This window comes from Lissotriton helveticus, chromosome 4_1, assembly GCF_964261635.1.
Source record: "Lissotriton helveticus chromosome 4_1, aLisHel1.1, whole genome shotgun sequence".
NCBI classification, from domain to species: domain Eukaryota; kingdom Metazoa; phylum Chordata; class Amphibia; order Caudata; family Salamandridae; genus Lissotriton; species Lissotriton helveticus.
Window position 1 is genome coordinate 907888245 of NC_136063.1, and position 19562 is coordinate 907907806.

Sequence of the window (19562 nt, forward strand, 5' to 3'; positions counted from 1 at the left end):
TGGTTCCCAATGTACTCCACCCCGCCGCGATGGCTGACGGCAGAATGGGCCACTATCCCGCGGCTGAGGTTTCCTTTGAGTGGGAAGGGGTTGCAGGTTCACTTCGAGTTGCCGTAAGCCCTGCCGTGCCAGTTGATTGTCTGCTGGGGAATGATATGGAGCACAACGCTTGGAGAGAGGTGGAATACCGGACGCATTCTGCGATGCTGGGTACACCTGACTGGGCCTGTGTGAGCACAAGGTCTGCGACTACCCGGAGAGGGAGTTCGCTTGGGTTGGAGCCTGGAACAATGGCCCAACCCGCTGCCAAAAAGGGACAGACCCGAAGACAGGAAGAGCCTGCTTCGGCTTCCACACCCCATGTGACAGATCGGCCACCTGCGGTGGTGGACCAGGAGTCCGTGGAGGGGGAAGTAGTCTCTCTGGAGGACCTACCCATCCCTGCTGAGTGGCATGTGGAGGGAGGGCCTACCAGAGAGGAATTCTTTAGGGGGCAGAGGGAGTGCCCTACCCTTGAGGGACTGAGGCGACAGGCTGAAGCCCAGGCAGCAGGTGATGTTACGGGACACTACCACATTTACTGGGAGGATGGACTCCTCTACAGTGAACCCAAGGTACCCTTACCTGGTTCATCAAGGGCCTTGGTAGTCCCGCAACAATACTGAGCCTTTCTGCTGGAATTGGCTCATGCCATACCCTTGGAAGGACACTTAGGTCAGGACAAGACCTTTGCTCGGCTTGTCCTCCACTTTTACTGGCCTCAGATGAAAGTGGCGTCCAACACCTACTGTCGGACATGTGTATCCTGCCAGGTCAGTGGGAAAACAGGGGTGAAGCTGAAAGCTCCCCTGGAACCACTTCCAGTCGTTAGCACCCCCTTTGAAAGGGTGGGCATCGACATTGTAGGGCCTTTAGATCCACCAACAACAGCAGGTCACAGGTTCATCCTGGTTCTGGTGGATCATGCCACACGGTACCCAGAGGCAATTCCTCTGAGGACAGTCACTGCACCTGTGGTGGCTAGGGCCCTAATGGGGATCTTTACCCGAGTGGGTTTCCCCAAAGAAGTTGTGTCTGACAGGGGGACCAACTTTATGTCAGCTTACATGCGGGCAATGCGGAAGGAGTGTGGAGTGACCTACCGGTTCACCACTCCTTATCACCCCCAGTCGAATGGACTGGTTGAGAGGTTCAACAAAACCTTGAAGGGCATGATCAGAAGTCTGCCCGAAAGCCTGCGGAGGAAATGGGACGTCCTCCTACCCTGTTTGCTATTCTCCTACCGGGAAGTGCCACAGAAGGGAGTGGGCTTTAGCCCCTTTGAACTTCTGTATGGACACCCTGTACGCGGTCCTCTCAGCCTGGTGAAGGATGGTTGGGAAAAGTCTCCCAGGAAACCCCCCCCAGGATGTGGTGAGCTACATGCTGGCCTTCAGGAGCCAAATGGCGAAGTTGTGGAAGCAAGCTTCTGACAACTTGGAGGCCAGCCAGGCAGTCATGAAAGAGTGGTATGACCACAATGCTCACCAGGTGGAATTGGAACCTGGCCAGAAAGTGTGGGTGATGGAGCCTGGAGAGCTTAGTGCCCTTCAGGATCGCTGGACAGGCCCATTTGAAGTGTTGGAAAAGAAGGGTAAGGCCACATACCTGGTGGACCTTAAGACCCCTCGACAGCCCCTACGGGTGCTGCATGCCAACCGACTCAAACCCCACCATGAGAGGCCCGAGGTCATCTTAATGATGGTGACTGATGGGGGAGAGGAAGCGGAAAGCGAACCTCTCCCAGACTTGTTCTCGTCTCAAGAGAAGGATGGGTCAGTGGAGGGAGTGATTCTCTCTCCCACTCTAACTCCTGAACAGCGGGAGGACTGCCGCCAGATACTGGAGCAGTACTCTACGTTGTTCTCCCTTGTCCCGGGAAGGACTCACCTGTGTACCCATGATGTGGACACAGGGGACAGTCCACCAGTGAAGTCGAAGACCTACCGGCTGTCCGACAAGGTGAAGACTAGCATCCATGGAGAGGTTGCCAAGATGCTAGAGCTAGGAGTTATAGAACCTTCCAACAGCCCTTGGTCCAGTCCGGTGGTGCTAGTGCCAAAAGCCGCTCCACCGGGCACCACGCCAGAACTGAGGTTCTGTGTGGATTACCGGGGACTGAACTCAGTTACAAAGACTGATGCTCATCCGATCCCTAGGGCGGATGAATTAATTGACCGGCTAGGAGCTGCCCAATACCTAAGTACCTTTGACCTCACTTCAGGGTACTGGCAGATCTCCTTGACAGATGGAGCGAAGGAAAGGTCAGCCTTCTCCACGCCTGAGGGACACTTCCAATTTTGCGTGATGCCCTTTGGGCTCAAAAATGCCCCTGCCACATTTCAGCGGCTGGTGAATCAGGTCCTCTCTGGAATGGAGGGTTTCTCCGCTGCTTACCTGGATGACATTGCTGTCTTCAGTAGCAGTTGGGAGGACCATTTGCAACATTTGCAAGCAGTTCTCCAGGCCCTGAAACAAGCTGGATTGACAATCAAGGCCAGCAAATGCCAGATTGGGCAGGGGTCGGTTGTGTACCTTGGACACTTGGTGGGTAGGGGGACAGTGCAGCCCCTGCAGGCAAAGATTGAGGCAATCATGGCCTGGGGACCCCCCAAGACACAGACTGAGGTCCGAGCTTTCCTGGGCCTCACAGGATACTACCGTCGCTTTGTGAAGGGGTTTGGCACTATTGTAGCGCCCCTCACAGAGCTCACCTCCAAGAGACAACCTCGACGGGTAGTTTGGACGAAAGCTTGTCAGCAAGATTTTAAAAAACTGAAGCAGGCAATGTGTGCAGCACCGGTCCTGAGGGCCCCAGACTTCTCCAAGGAGTTCATTGTCCAGACAGATGCATCAGAACATGGCATTGGCGCAGTGTTATCGCAACTGAATAAAGAGGGCCTGGATCAGCCTGTAGTCTTCTTATCCAGGAGACTGCTTCCCCGGGAACAGAAGTGGAGTGCAATTGAGAGGGAAGCTTTCGCGGTGGTGTGGGCTCTGAAGAAGCTGCGGCCATAGCTGTTTGGCTCGCACTTCCTGGTTCAGACTGACCACCGACCCCTTCGTTGGCTAATGCAGATGAAGGGGGAGAATCCCAAGCTGTTGAGGTGGTCCATCTCCCTACAGGGAATGGACTTCCGGGTGGAACATCGGCCTGGGGTGGACCACGCCAATGCAGACGGTCTCTCTAGGTATTTCCGCCTTAGTGATGAGGACTCCCAAGGGGTTGGGTAGCTCTCCCCACTTTCAGCTGGGGGGGACGCGTGTTAGACCTGTCTGACTTTTTGCGTAGTCCCTCCAATGTATTATTTATTTTGTCCCCTTTTTGCCCCTCATGCCTTTATTTATTTTTGTGTCCACTAGATTTTTATGGTGTTGGCCTGGGGGGATAGGTGCTCTTTTTCCCTCATAAACAGTCACCTCAGTTTAGGTGCCTTTCCTGTCAGGGATTTACTGAGTTTCACAAAATGGTGGCCACCAACTGTCCCCAACTGCCACATCCTAGACTGCCCCATAGGTTAACATTAGGCCTTCCAGAACTTTCTGGACCCTACTGGACCCTGTGTGGTTTGGCTATAAAAGGGCAAGGGTCAGGGAGCCATTTTGTGTAGAACAGGGAGTTGGAGGAGAGAGGCAGTGGTGTGAGGAGGAGGACGCACTGGAAGCAGTTAGTTTGTCCGTGTGATAGACAACTGTTGGAAATGGGATCTCTGGCTGGCCAAGGCTTTCGCCAAAGTCAGTCAGAGACCACCACACCCAAGTCAGGGCAAGGGAGTTACACGCCAAGATAACCCCTACTCACCCTCTAGGTAACGTGGCGCGAGCAGCAAGGCTAAACTTGGAGGCGATGTAAGTTAAGTATTTGCGCACGCACCCCAGCAACAACAACCAAAGGCCCACCACAAAGGAAACTCCACACAAGGTTATATAAAAATAGCCTTTGTATTACACCAAAACACATTAGATAAAACACACACTTTACAATGTGCCAGAGGCACGGGCAGAATTTACAGGGGATATGTACAAGACAGGGCCACCTGGACCACTGTCAGGAATCAGAAGTAGCACTTTCAGAAAGTAAAATTACTTTAGCACAAAATAGCACACAATATAACAATAGAGCGCACAACCAGTAATTACTGGTAACCAGGATCTCACTAGCACCACCTGTACTAGGGAGAAAACAACCACCTATGTATCACAATACCTGTAGGGGTGTAAGAACATACACATGATGCAATGCATGACATTCATTCAGAGGTGTAAAAACAATATCAATTGCGCCAATCTCACAAGTCACCACCTGTGACTGTCCCTGTGTCCCAATGTCAGGGGCCTAAACGTAGCAGTTGCCCACAAAGTGCTGGGCAACTGGTGCAGGGAAAGTTAGGGCAAAGTTGGAGCCTCTCTGGGCTCAAGAACCACCACTGTGGCACTGGTGAGCCTCTCTTAGGCTCTCTGACCAGTAAGGGGGGGGCTGCTGAGCCTCTCAGGGCTCCAGCAACAAAAAGGTGCAGCCTCGCTGGGCTGTGGGGTCCCCCTCTCTGGGGACCCAAAGGGATGAAGTTTGCCAAGAGCCTCGCTGGGCTCTAACTCAACTGGTGCCCCCGGGGCCCCTCGTGACTCAACAGGAGCGCTGAGGTGCTCTCTCTCGTTGGAGCCTCTCTTAGGCTCGGGACGCGGGGCTGGCAATCGAGCCTCGCAAGGCTCGCCAATAGAAAATGCCCCCAGAGCCTCTCTGGCTCTTACTGACTACAGGCGCGAGGTCGCGCTACAGAGAGGGGGCGGGGCGGACACCGGCAATGTGTCCCGACGCTCCCCCCCCTCCTCTGCAGGCACCTGCACTCACCGGGTTCGCGCTGGGCTCTCCAGCGACGGCGGGTCTCTCCCGCTGGTCCCGGGGCTCTCCTCGGCAGGCTGCTTCTCGTCTTGCCCCCGGCCTGCCTGACTTCCGGGTCGCGGCAGCGGGGCGGGACTTCCGGTCGGCCTCTCCGGGGCCGCACTGTGATTGGTCGGCCGCCTCACCACTTCCGGGTCGCCGCGGGCAGCGCGGCGGCTCGCTTCTAGGCAGGCAGGCGGCTTCCCAGATGATCCGAGGAGTGGGCTCCCTCGTAGATCAATAAAACCGGACAATAACACCGCGGCAATGAGCGGGGTGGCACCCGCGCCGCCAACTCGCCACACGGGGCGATCGGATGCCTCAGTTTAGGTGCCTTTCCTGTCAGGGATTTACTGAGTTTCACAAAATGGTGGCCACCAACTGTCCCCAACTGCCACATCCTAGACTGCCCCATAGGTTAACATTAGGCCTTCCAGAACTTTCTGGACCCTACTGGACCCTGTGTGGTTTGGCTATAAAAGGGCAAGGGTCAGGGAGCCATTTTGTGTAGAACAGGGAGTTGGAGGAGAGAGGCAGTGGTGTGAGGAGGAGGACGCACTGGAAGCAGTTAGTTTGTCCGTGTGATAGACAACCACTTCAGGGAGACGGTCCCCCTCTGGCCCCTGATCAAACCCTCCCAACCGCCTTCATCTTCTGTGAAATTGGCCCGGCTGTGGCGGAAGACCCCCCCCTTTGAGCCCTTGGCCCCTCTTTCCCCCGTTGTCCTAGCTCCTGCTGGGGACCTTCTCCCTACATTCCCCTGGTAAACTTCACCTACCAGCGTTTTGGTGGAAGCGGATTGGAGCGATGTGTGGCGCCCTGCGCCTCCAGGAAGCTGCAGTAGAGAGGCGAGTGACAGCGGAGCTTGTGCGGCATTGAGCACAGGAGGAAGTGAGCGTTCGACTCTGTGCAGTTCCACTAGTGCGGCAGGGTGAGGAGAGAGGGCGCAGGCTCAGAAGCGGTGTCAGGGCAGGCGAGCAAGCAAGTGAGGCGGCGCCAAGCGGGAACACTAATCACCCGTGCCTGCGCTGCCTCGCATCCTGACAGTGAGTAGTGCGTCTTGCCCGGGAGCCGGAAACCCCGATTGCTTCAGCCCAGACGCCGCCCCCTGCGAGCCCAGGCGTCTAGGGCGTGCTTCGTGAGCGGAGTAGCAGCGGAGGCGGGAGAGCTGAGGGGAACCGAGTCAGCGCCACCCTCCGCTCCATTATCAAGTAAGGTGGAGGCTTAAGGGAGGAGAACAGCTTGACTGAGGGGATCACACGAGAAGCGGAGGAGGAGTTCTCTTGAGCCCTTTATTGGAATCACCTGACAGAACCCTCCCTCATTACCCGCTATTTCCTGGGGATCTCCGTGTTGAGTCAGGAAGGGCCCGGGAGAGCCGGAGACAAGCCTACGTTTAACAAGCTCAGAGGGAGGCGTTTATGAAAAATCTCCACAGTGCTGGGGGAGTGTCCTGCAATTGCGGAAAGTTATAAACTTGAATGCTGAAGTGTGAGATTCTTTTACAGAGGGGGAGGGGAAGAAGAAACGGTGACCTCATTTTATTTACCTATGTGCAAGTGAAAATTGAGCTATAGAAACATTCCATTTGAAACTTGAAACTGTCATCTTGGGGTTACTGATCTCTTGCGAGGAGGGTGTTGCTCTGTCAAGGGGAGGTAACCTTCCAGGGTTCTAAGACCTGGACATTTCTAATGTGTTAAACTGGAGTGGAGGAAGTGTCAATGTTGTGGACGTTCTGGTGATATAATTAGAGAGCCTCCACTGGGGTGAGAAACCTAACACTGTAGAAGACCAACTTCTTTTGAACTAAATTCTACTGAGGTTATATGTCAACTGGAATCTTCTGACCAATTTGTACAGTATATTGAGATGTAAAATGACTGAAGAGTAGATAAAATATTTTTATAAAACAAGCTCGTATTTTTACACAAACATTGGTGTAGTGTCATTTTTGAGTGATATTGCATTAGATTACTGCTGGGTGGTTTGCAACCTTTACACATGTGCCTCTGTTGATATTGCCTTACCCTAGGCCAGGCTACCCTAGGTGACCTGACATATTTAGGTTCCAACAGTGCCTATTTATGTGTTGTTACTTTTGCCGACCGCAACAGGGATGTATTTTATTTCTCCATGGAGTTATTAGTTATGATATTTGTCTCTGCAATGTTTCTGGTTCAACATTTTGGACTTCAGCTCCAGACTAAAATGCTAGTTATTGGCCCTCACTTGTAAGCAGGGATGCATGCTCAATGATGGTAAGTGAAAATAAATATTTTGACTGACTCCAAGGTTATAAAGGAGATTCGCATCTGGTGGTGAATACCTGTAATTCCAGGGTTCCAATTAGCTCTCCCCGCTCAACTTTCCAGTGGATGTGTTGATAAAGTGCAAGTGACCTGGGCAGATGGTATCATAGTCTATTTATTTGTCACTCATGTTAGGAGTCCTGAGCAGAATCGAACAGGCAAAATATGTGCTCGTTCTTGCTTCCCCCAGGTTGTTAACCTTATTAGAAAATAGATATGCAAGAACATGCTCTGGAGTCCTCTTTTCTTCTGGGGTATCCGCTGTCAGAAAATGGCTCCCATTTTTCCATGGTCCTTCAGGATGTAAAGCACGTCCACGGCTCATGACGCATCCTCTCTTATCCCACTGGAGTCTTCTATCCCTCAATGAAAGCTGTAGCAGGAACCTATGCATGGCAGCTTAGGTAGCTCCTCCTCCAGCTTTCATTCCTTGACAGCAACCACTAAGGGAGGGAGGAAGAGAATTGCAGCATAGGCTGTCAAGGTACTGTACACCCCTGGGCACTCCTTAGTGGTAAGGGTGCCTTTGCCAGTATTTGCATGAATTTCAAAGCATCCTCATGACCGCTAGAGGCTCATTGAAATGCCACCCATCACCCATCATCTTCTTTACAGGTACTACTGGGTGTCTTAAGTGTGTGTGTCAGCCATGTGTATTCCTTTGGCAAGTATTGCTCAGTAATTTATGGATTGAGTATGACATATCTTCGTTCTTTTGTACCTAAACAGCTAAAGAAATTCCAATACACAGACTCTTCATAAGATTGCTGGTGAGTGAGTATCACATTCCACCCCCATCATATTCCACCAGATCCCTCTTCCCAAGTTGTTTGCTGCCATTTCTATGCAACCTGCTAATAGAGATCTTAAATTCAACTCAGCTTTTTTCCTTTTGAATTTGATGGTTTTATTTCCAGTAAATTGGTTATCAGTACGACATGCTACTTACATTGAACAGAAACAGCCAAAATGTGGTTGGTACTAAGTACTGCGTAGAGAACAAGGTAGCATTTCCAGAAGTTTTAGGCTAGAGAATAGGAACTCATGACAGAATCACTTTCTGAATTCTTTGTTGTGGGTTTTCAGGTAATTTCTTCATATCCTCGCTGGGATGTCGAAAGGGGAACTTCAGTCTTGGCTCTTCTCGCGCGGCTGATTCCTGCAAATTACCCATTTCTAGCAAAACTCCTCAGAAAGAAGATCCCCCCGCTGATAACATATTTAGAAGGTGAGACCCCAAAGCATGAACCAGTGAGCACACAATTTAAACAAGTATTAATGGCATTTCAAACAACCATTGACCAATGACAAAGCCATTAAGTCTGGTCTTGGCTGCTAGCTTTTAGACCTTGTCCACTCATGTTTTTTTCACGTTTTTATAAACTTGTATTGTGGTGGGAGATGATGCCAGGTTCATACCAAGATAAAAAATACTGTTTTGGTCTCAAAAGGTCACATTCTTAATAAGTGAAAATAATGTGTGTGTGGATGTGCTCCTTGTGAAAAAGCAGAATGCCATTGTTCACAGTGAAGTTAGCCAAAGTCAGAATTGGCCCATGATGTATGCTGTGGAGGACCGAAGAGAATGTGAATGATAGGACACGTTAGACCAGCAGATGAGGAGGTTTGGCTGAGGGCTTGTATAAGTAAGCAAAAAAAGAAATAGTCACAGTCTTTCTTTGTAGCTGGCCGATGCCATACTCCAAACCGTATGAGGCAATAACTGAAACGGAGTCAGGTATCTTCTTGCAAGTTCTGGGTTACTTCCGCATATAACAGAAAGGCAGTTGACACATTGGTTTGCCGAAAAAAATCAGTTTAATACAAAGCTTCTGCCATGAAGCGCTTCATCTGTCAGACGCAGCCTTGATCACATAAGAATGCGGCATCTTGATTCAGTGTTTTAAAGTACATATGTGCCAAAAAATTCCATAAACATAGAAAAAAATATTTCTTCAGTATATCCAAGGTCAACAATATTTTAGAGCACTACCTGTTTTGGCACCTTTTCTTTTATTTCAATTGGGACTTATTGTAACAACTCAGTAGCACCAACTCTTCTAATGACTAAACTTGACACAAAAACTCCTGGTGTCCTCAATACAGAAGAGATTTTGCACACACATTTATAAACACCAAACGCTCTCTCTGCGTTTGTATTAGAAGTAGGTATTAGTCAGGGTACATGGTAGGTTAGATTAGTCTACTCGGGCATAACATTGTTTGTGTGATGACTAAGGATGAACAGGGTATTTCACAGCAATTAATATGAAAGAAAATGTTAGAACTCTGGTACAACCATATGTTGCAGTTAAAAGTAATGTTTTAAATGTTTCATAATTGAATCCTACTATGTGAGAAGTTCACATGGAGGAACATTTAGAAAGGTTGGTGATATTATGTTGTTAATAAATTGATTGATACATATTTCTGTAAGGTTAGTCACCCTTGTTTTCTTAAAACAAGATTTATATTTCAGCCTGTGTAGCAGATATCATGCGGAAGTGTTTTATTGTGTTTTTAAGGTAGAATTAATTGCAAATTATAATGTCACTTATGTGAATTAGTCGGGTAGTTCCTACAAATCTATAAAGGATCTCCACGTTTTAGACAACATAAACTAAGGGATTGGTGTCCAGACTGATTCCAGACACCCCCAAAGGATATGTTAGTATGTAGACCAGCTAGCTCACAGTGCCACTATAAACCCCACAACCTTACCAAGGAGAGAATAGTTTCTGGCAACTATCGAACATGAGAACCCTGACCCCTCAGGGATCATGGAAACAGTACAATACTTTTTGCTTGGTCACTTGTGCTCACTATATCTCAGAGAGATACACAGACTAAATGGTGGGGGTGTTTTCAATAAGTATTTATTGAACCAGAGTCATTCTAGCATAAAATACATGTGCTGCAACAACCACGAGACAGAAACAGATATAGACGATTACAAGCACCAATAGAGTAAATAAAAAGTAGAATTCTACCATGGTGATAAAATAGTGAATATATGCAGACATATAAATACATAAAGTTAATAGTGCGTACTCCTACGATGCAAACCCTAACTAGATGTACCTAAGTGTACCTAGCATGTATGTTGGAGTATAGCCAAGAACCTCCTAGGAAAGAGCAAACCCCAATACCTGATGTGAGAAAGCAAAGGACCCCATCTTGGTCTCGAGTGGACAACCCACAAGTAATGTCAGACGACTGCCTACTGGAGTGTCTGCATGCATGGACTTCAGCGTCTCGTGTCAGCATGTAGTGCAAGGTAGGACAAATGTCGGTAAAAGCTTGTGCGACTACCTAGGACTATATTGGAGTACGTTGGGTATTATAGCAAATTAAGAAGTGTTACAAAATATTTTGGTCTTTGATATAATAAAGGAGTATTTTTCTATGTGTATGTAATTTTAGAGCACATATGCACTTTTTTACTCTGAACCACAACGGCGATCCCCTATGTGATCAAGGCTTAATCTGACAGCTGAAATGCTTATTGGCAGTAGCTCTGTAATAAACTGATTTTCTGCAAACAAGTGGTCTGGTGACCTTTCTGTTATATAAGAAAGGAAACCAAAATATATAAACCTACAATTACAACCAGATATAAGGAGCTAAAAGTGACATCAAGGGCACATGAACAACTAATGACCTTGAACTCAATTCCCAGGACAGGCTGAGCCAACAAACACATTTTGCACACTTTGAATTGTGCGAATCTACTTCTGCTAGTGCTTGGTATGTAAGCACATTGCCTTTGAAATGTTGCTTGCTATTCACTTTTACTTACATATATTTCTTTTTTACCAACTACTATTTCAGCTTCCACGGAAAGAAACTTTGACTTGGCAAAGTGGAAATGCACGCTTGTTTCAGTAAGGATGAATTGCTAATGAATGTCACACATGACGCTTGTCTCTTTGTTTTCCAAAGCCACTCATTCAGCGTGAATATATGCAGATATTAAATTCACCTCATCATAGTGCTGTTCTGTTATGAGGTTGCAATATTCTCACCATATCCCTATTATTTCTATGGATTATGATCGTTACTATGATGTTGATTATGATTGTGCACAGAGGGGGAGCAGCTGTACCCGGTACATAACATTTCCCTAATAAGTAATGTTTACCAGAGGCATAAAAAACCTTATTGGCCCAAGTTGACATTCATAAAACTGGAAATTGCATGCTTACGACACCTAGTCCTACATGTATCAGAGTTTATCTGCATGTTTTACCCAGGTAAATTACAGGCCCCACAGTGATCATTGCATTACTCATAAATCTGACTGTTGTTGCACAGGGCTAAAAATGTAGCCCCTTACTGGTAATTGTTTCCTCCGACTCTTTTTTATCCCCCAGGATAGTCACACTAGCACAACGGTCTTCTTTCCCTGGATTGTCACACTATCACTCTTCCCACTGCATTCCACATTATCAGTAAATTCATATTCTGCAATCGGATAGGCACATGATCCATGCTCCCTATCTTCATTTGAATTGTCACTCTGTCACTGTATGTTTTGCCAGGCCATCACACTCCACTGAGCTTCTGTTGTGCTCCTGAGATGAAATTTTATGTTCCTTGTTTTCAGTCTTCACCCTTGTTAACACTAAATTTACCTTCTGCTCCCTTGCTGGATACCCAAAATGTTTTTGCATTCTGCTTCTAAGTATGTGATATTGTTGCATAGTCCCAATGTGTTTTCTGTCTACATGGCGGCACTGTTGCTCTTTTCACAATAATTTGTGGGCAGCATGGTTTTGTTGCATGTGTTTATGTGTAAATCACGGCCACTGTCAAGGCCTCCTGTTTCTTCTGAGCACTGATATCACACCACACTATTTAAGCATTGCTGTATGTGTTCTCTGGTTCTTATGTCCAAATATAATTTCATTACCGAGGTTGTTAGCTGAAGTTTGTTTACCCTTATCTTCTCAAAATCACTGCAGACGTCAGCCGTGGATACTGCATTTACGTTTCTATTACTGCATTAAAGTCTCTCACTGTTTTTCATGCAGTTCCTGGGGACTATCCTAAAACAAGCCCCATACAGAGAATGGCATGTCTCTTTTATGGAAGAACTCACCGAACAGATTGACAGTTTTGCCCATCATGTGAATGAGGAGGTTAGTGCTCTCAAGGGTCAGTATTGAACGATTGGAGAAGTCAATTTAACACAAAGTCGGAGAAGGGTAGAACTGTGTATTCCATTAGTAAAGGTAATTTTTATAATATGGGTACACAGCATTGAGCTTAGCCTGTTGGGAAAATCAGGTATGGTTCTCCCACTCCCTGGAAGGACTGACCTACTAAGAAGCAGATGGAGATGAACTCCCTGAGGTAATCCTCTCCACTTGAATCAATAAAAGCCACAACATTTCAGTGCTATACTCATTTCCCTAATGGATCTCCTTTAGCCAATAGGTAGTCTTCATGTTAGAGCCAATCCCCATTCAGGGGATGTGAGGCCATATTCATGCAAAAAGCAGTGGAGGTATTGTTCCTATCAAAAAGCAAAGAAGAAAGGAAGGCGGGCAAAGAAGGGGGAATCTTAAGGATTATTTCTTGGTGCCCTCACACATCACTGAGAATGTAATGCTTCATAGTGGGCTTGCTTCTCATAGGTCCAGCGCTATAATGCCCTCCTTCCTTCTGTTAGTTCGATAGATACGTCCAGGAAGTTTATAATGTGGTCACTTATTTGCCATGTTAATTGGATTCTTTCATCTCTGGTGTTAAGTTCAATAAGGGCAGTTTCCAATTTGTCTCTAGTATCATCCCAGATGAAAAACAGGTCATCTATGTATCGTGCATAGAACTTAATGTGGTCTCTCCAAAGGCTCTGATCGTAGATGAATGAATTTTCAAATTCGGCCATATACAGGTTGGCATACGTCGGCGCTGCGCAATTGCCCATTGACATGCCGGACAACTGGACGTACCACTTCTGATCATGGAAGAAATAACTGTGAAAAAGCGTGTAAACCATATGTTCCATGAGAAATGTCTGTAAATCTATAGGAATGTCGCTGTTCAAGATAGCTTTTTCCATGGCCTCAATGCCGCCACCGTGTGGAATCGATGTGTACAAGCTTCTGATGTCTGCTGTGCATAGGATAAGTTGTTCATCATTAGTAGTTGCTAGCTCAGATAGTTTGATGATGAAATCCGTTGTGTCTTTTATATAACTTTGTTGTCGTTGTACCAAAGGTTGCAAGTAACGATCAAGGAACTTTCCCACGGCCTCATGAATAGAGCCTCTAGTGGAAACTATTGGTCTAAATGGTGGGTCCACGGTGTCTTTGTGGATTTTTGGGAGCATCGAGATGGTTGGGCTTCGTGGATGATCAACTGTGAGAAATTTGTTAGTTCTATCATCAATGATGCCGTCTTGATTTGCTTTCTCAAGGATTTTCAGGAGCTCTTTTTTGAATTCACTTGTCGGGTTACCTGCAAGCTGCATGTAGGTGTTCGAGTCGGAGACGTGTTCATTAATTTTAGCTGTGTACATGCTGGAGTTGACGATTACTAATGCGCCTCCCTTGTCGGCTTTAAGGCATTTGATTTGTTTGTTGTTGGATAATTTCTTTATGATACCTTTGTCTTTCTGAGTTATATTAGATGTTTTTGTCTTAGAGAAATTTATCCTTGCAATGTCTTGTCTTACTAGTGTTTCAAAAGTGTCTATGGTTTTGTGGGAACTCGGTGCCATATAAGTGCTTTTTGGACGTAGTCCTCGTAGTTGGTCCGGTTTACTCTCTGTTGTGGGTGTCAATACGTTGCTGAAGAAGTGCCTTAGTCTTAGTTTTCTGGTGAGTTTGAAAGTACTGATTTCCAGTTCGAGGAGGTTGCTTGAATGTGTAGGAACAAAGGATGTGCCCTTCTGTAAGATTTTGGTCTCATAAGGTGTTAAAGCAGTATCTGATATGTTGATAACTAGCGATTCTTCTTTTTGACTGCTTTTTTGGAGCCTCTTGTTTCGGTTTGGTTTCTTGCCCCGCCGGAGTCTTCTGTGGTTTCGGGGCCCTCCTCTAAAAAAGGATCCGTTGTTGGCATATTTTGTGTTGGTGACTCTGTGGTCGTGGGTGTTTCACGGGACTGTCTTAATGTGGTTGAAGCTGTGGTTTGCTTGGGCGGGCGATTTGACATTTCGCTGCCGGATGAGGATGTGTCTGTCTGTTGGCTGTAAGGTTTGTTACGCCGACGTTGTGCATATATGTCCGCCCAGGTGTACACTTCACCTAATTTATAATCTAAGGTGTCGCGTCTGAACTTGCAAATTTTTCGCTCATTTATTTCTTTGGTGTGTTTGTCCAGTGTTAATTGAATTTCTTCCAGAGTTTTGGTTAGTTCATCTGCTGGAATTAATTGTTCCAATTCGGTTTCAAGTTCCTTTATTTCCTTAGTTAAATCAGTGAGAATGTGTGATAGCTCTTCAACTATTAACAAGATGAGATCGAGGCTGCACTTATTCAGAATGGCGTTCCATTTATCCTGAAATTTTTTTGAGTTTTTACATAGTGAAGGTTTGAGTGAAATCCTCAGTCCTCGTGGTATGCGCAATGCCCGGTGATACTTAATTAAGGTGTTTGCGTGTAATTTTTGGTTGATTTCCTTTTTTGAGAGATACATCAATTGTCTGACACATTGCTCTTTGGTGCGATTGGAAGTTGATTGTGTGAGATCCTCATTAATTAGAGCATAGATCCGTGCTGTTTCGCTTTCACCAAATGCTAAAGTACTTGCTCTTTGTTCCGTAGTTTTTGATATTTCATTGTACTGCATTGTTGAAGTTGGTTGATTGGCGTGCCACTTGCCTTGAGGGAGGTGTAGAAATTCAAATGAGACTGATGTGGCTAAGTGCACAGCAAATTTTGAAAAAGATCAAAGAAGGGTTAATGGTTGATTTGTTGATTTTTGGGTGCAGTGAACAGGTGGCGTAACCGTCCTTGTACGTCATAGATTATGAGTGAATAGCGCAAAAACGAATGTTGATGCGTCCCTGTTAGATACGCACTCCGTAGTGGTTCGTCTAAATTAGACTGACTCCAAATATCTTAAACCATAATTTGTTCAATTCACGTGATTTTATTTAGAAGATGAAATCGTTTGATCAATGTTAGTTCATAATTGTTTAAACATCATTCTTCCTGTTGGTACAACTGCTCCAATGCATTTCGGGCTTTGCCCTTTTTCCAGGAGCTCTGTTGGTGAAAGTAACAGACTTAAAAAATGCTAGCTAGCCTGCTAACTAAATGAAATACAATAACAGATGATATTCAATGCATTATCATAATTCTCAGATGAAACGTTAATGAGATCGCACTACTGTGGAAATAACTTTAAAGAACACAATCAAAATGCAAAGAAAACATGTAATACATACCATGTGTAGTTCGAGTGTCAGGAATTGTCGAGGGAAGCTGTCGGGAAATGAAAGGAGTGGGCTGTTAGAATTGTGTACCGGGTAAGCGGTAAGTTAGTCAGGTGGTGTGCGAAGTGCTGTGAAAGCACTGTGGAACTTACTTAATGACGAAAACAATGTCGTCTAACACGGTTCTCGGTCCCGAAGGAATGAAGTTCTGCGGGTACTCCAGGGACGGAGTGAGCTGACCCGGGGGAAATGTTTGGGGCGGGTTGGAAACTCGACGGACCCAAATGTCCAGGGGTTTCAATATAGAGAACGGACTAAGCGCTGAAGAAAAGTTTGGCGGCCATATTGGAATGGTCGGCAATTGGAGGTTAAAGGTGGGACGTTGGGAGGTGCATGGGGTGACTGATTGCGGTTTGCGCAAGAGAAAACAAAAATATAGGCATTTAGTGTCACAATATGGCTGGTATAAAAATAAAGTTACAGTCAGTACATTACATAAAATCGCAAGAGCGGGCAGTGTGACAGACGTGCTTATCAAAGATAGCAACTGAGTTCAATACGATCATTAAGGCCAAATGGCTTCAATGATTGGAGATGGTAAATCCAAAATGTCTCTCTTTGTGATAGATTGGCATTGTTGTCTAGCTAGCATTTTTTAAGTCTGTTACTTTCACCAACAGAGCTCCTGGAAAAAGGGCAAAGCCCGAAATGCATTGGAGCAGTTGTACCAACAGGAAGAATGATGTTTAAACAATTATGAACTAACATTGATCAAATGATTTCATCTTCTAAATAAAATCACGTGAATTGAACAAATTATGGTTTAAGATATTTGGAGTCAGTCTAATTTAGACGAACCACTACGGAGTGCGTATCTAACAGGGACGCATCAACATTCGTTTTTGCGCTATTCACTCATAATCTATGACGTACAAGGACGGTTACGCCACCTGTTCACTGCACCCAAAAATCAACAAATCAACCATTAACCCTTCTTTGATCTTTTTCAAAATTTGCTGTGCACTTAGCCACATCAGTCCCAGCTCCTTTTATGCCACTTATGCCGGCGCCGGCTCCGCCTTGGCATTTCTCGGCGCCTCCGAGGTCATCGACGCCGATTCCATCGTCGCCGGCTCCGACTCGACCTCATGAGCAGCGGCCTGGGCTTCCAGATCCGATCTCGACGCCGGCACCGGCTCCATCGGAGTCGGTCACGGATCCGATGGCGCGACTCTTGAAGGAGAGATCGAGGCGAGAAGCTCAGCGCCTTATAGAGGAGCAAAGATTTAGAGAGGCTGAGGCTGAGGTGGAAGAAGGTGAGCTTCAGGAGGACTATTTTGATGATTTGAGGGATGCTAGTGGTTTGGAGCTTTCCCCTGAATGGGAGCTGTCCTCTGTATCTGATGCCCCTTCAAAGGACGTTGCACCATACCATGTGGTCATCAAAAAAGCTGCGGATCTTTTATATTTGACTTTGCCTACAGCTGAATACAAGTCTAATATTTTGACTTAGGTCCTCCATTCCCCATCTTCAGTTGTGGAACCATTGCTTCCTTTTAATGAGGCTTTGACTGAGCCTATATTGGAGGTTTGGAACAGGCCTCTTACAGCTCCTGCAGTGGCTAAGGGTGTTGCAAGGAGGTATAGGGTAGCACCTGGTGATCCTGAGTTTCTATCCTCACATCCTTTGCCTGGAAGTCTGGTTATACAGGCAGCCTGTTTGAAGAAGACTGTTGGTGCTTTCCCTCAAGTGCCTGGGATAAGGAGTCCAAGAAACAGGATCAGACTGTGAAGAAGATTTTCTCTTTGGCAAGTATGGCTCTAAAATCGACCAATGCCACATGTCTCTTGGGGAGATATATACATGCCCTGATGGACTCTGTACGGCAGTTGGCTCCTAAAATTCCTGAGGACAGCAGGAAGGATTTTAATGAGGTGTTGGCCGATACACAGGCGGCTGCACGTCAAGTGATTAAAAGTGGTCTTGACACCGCTGATTCAGTTGCTCGCATTATGGGAACTTCTGTTGCCTCTAGAAGGGCTGCCTGGCTGAAGTCATCTGACTTTTCTGTGGACGTTCAGGCAGCCTTGTTGGATTTCCCATTTGATGGTGCTGGACTATTTGGCAAAAAATCTGATGCAGCTTTGGAAAGATTTAAGGACAGTAGGGCTACTGCCAGATCTTTGGGGCTGCAGTCCAGAGGCTCTGCGACTAAGAGGTATAGAGGTTTTGGATGTTCGTCCTTTCGTCCCTACCGTCAAACTCAACAGCAGCAGCAAAAGCAAAATCCACTATATAAATCCTACAGGGGCAAACAAAGAGCTTGTCCTCGAGGACGTCAAGCCTCCTCCTCCTCTTCCCAACCCCCTTCACCATCAGCAAAGCAGCCCTAGATCCACCATTCCGGATCATGCGGGTCCTGTAGGGGGTCGGCTTACCCATTTTCTACGGGATTGGGAATCGATTACATCAGATCTTTGGGTTCTCAATCTTGAAGAGAATGGGTATGCTCTTCCTTTTCTGGAATTTCCTCCAGATTACCCTCCTTGCCAAGGATTTTGCTCAGAGGACCGCCTACTTCTCCTGCAGGAGGAAATCCCGTCACTGTTACGAAAGGGTGCGATAGAGGTGGTTCCGGAGCAGGAAAGGGGTCAGGGATGCTACTCCCGGTATTTCCTGATTCCCAAGAAGGGTGGCAGACTTCGTCCAATCTTGGATCTTAGGATCTTGAACATTTACTTGAAACAGGAGAAGTTCAAGATGCTCACCCTGGCTCAGGTTCTTCAGGTGCTGCTGGAAGAGGACTGAATGGTGTCGATCGACTTGCAGGATGCTTATTTCCATATTCCTATCCTGAAGTCGCACAGAAAGTATCTCCGTTTCACGGTGGGATCGCAACATTACCAGTTTGCGGTCCTTCCGTTTGGTCTTACTACTGCACCTCGAGTTTTCACCAAGGTGATGGCTGTGGTGGCAGCACATCTCAGAAGGTCGGGGATACCTGTATTCCCGTATCTGGGCGATTGGTTGATCAAAGCAGAATCTTCAGAGACAGTGCTCCATCATCAGCAAGTCACAACTCAGTTGTTGTACAGGTTGGGTTTTTCAATAAATGTACCCAAATCTCACCTGGTGCCCTCCCAGCGCAACCTGTTCATAGGTGCGGTACTGGACACAACTGTATGTCGAGCATTCGCTCCACCTCAAAGGATTCTCGACATACAGGGAATGATTCCTTTATTTCACAATGGAGCGGTCGTTCCAGTCCTGAAGGTCCTTCGCCTGCTCGGTCTGATGCCTTCCTGCATTCTGTTGGTCAACCATGCACGCTGGCACATGAGGGCACTCCAGTGGTGTCTCCGCAGGCAGTGGTATCAACACAACAGGGATCTCAGGGAGTCTGTGAGGATTTCCAGAGAAGCTGCAGCGGATGTATCTTGGTGGAGCGTGGAAGGCAATCTGTCTCAAGGAAAGCCTTTCTATCTACCTCCATCGGTTGCCACGGTGATAACGGATGCATCCATTCTAGGGTGGGGTGCTCATCTGGGGGATCTGGAGATCAAGAGGAAAGGTTGCTTCACATCAACCTTCTAGAGTTGCGGGCGATACGTCTAGCACTCAAGGCCTTTCTCCCTTCCCTTCGCGGGTGGTCGGTTCAAGTCCTGACGGACAACACCACCGCGATGTGGTATGTCAACAAACAGGGAGGAGTGGGGTCGCAGTGTCTCTGCAGAGAGGCTCTGCGTCTCTGGTCCTGGGTTCTGGACCATCAGATTTGTCTGATGGCAAATCATCTGGCCGGAGTTCTGAACGTGCGTGCAGACAGTCTCAGTCGGCAGTTCTTGGCCGACCACGAGTGGAGGCTTCATCCAGAGGTAGTTTGTCACGTCTTTTGGACGTGGGGAACTCCTCAGGTGGACCTGTTCGCCACTCACGAGAATG

General features: G+C 47.0%; 1 protein-coding gene across 1 annotated transcript in view; it reads left to right on the plus strand.

Moving 5' to 3' along the window:
• Window positions 1-19562, plus strand: part of LOC144828088 (maestro heat-like repeat-containing protein family member 1) — a 57756-nt gene that overhangs the window by 13991 nt on the left and 24203 nt on the right. The window contains exons 6-9 of the mRNA XM_078686216.1: window positions 7960-8000; window positions 8317-8458; window positions 11062-11114; window positions 12264-12371. Coding sequence (XP_078542342.1) covers window positions 7960-8000; window positions 8317-8458; window positions 11062-11114; window positions 12264-12371 — 344 coding nt within the window. The remainder of the gene's footprint in view (window positions 1-7959; window positions 8001-8316; window positions 8459-11061; window positions 11115-12263; window positions 12372-19562) is intronic.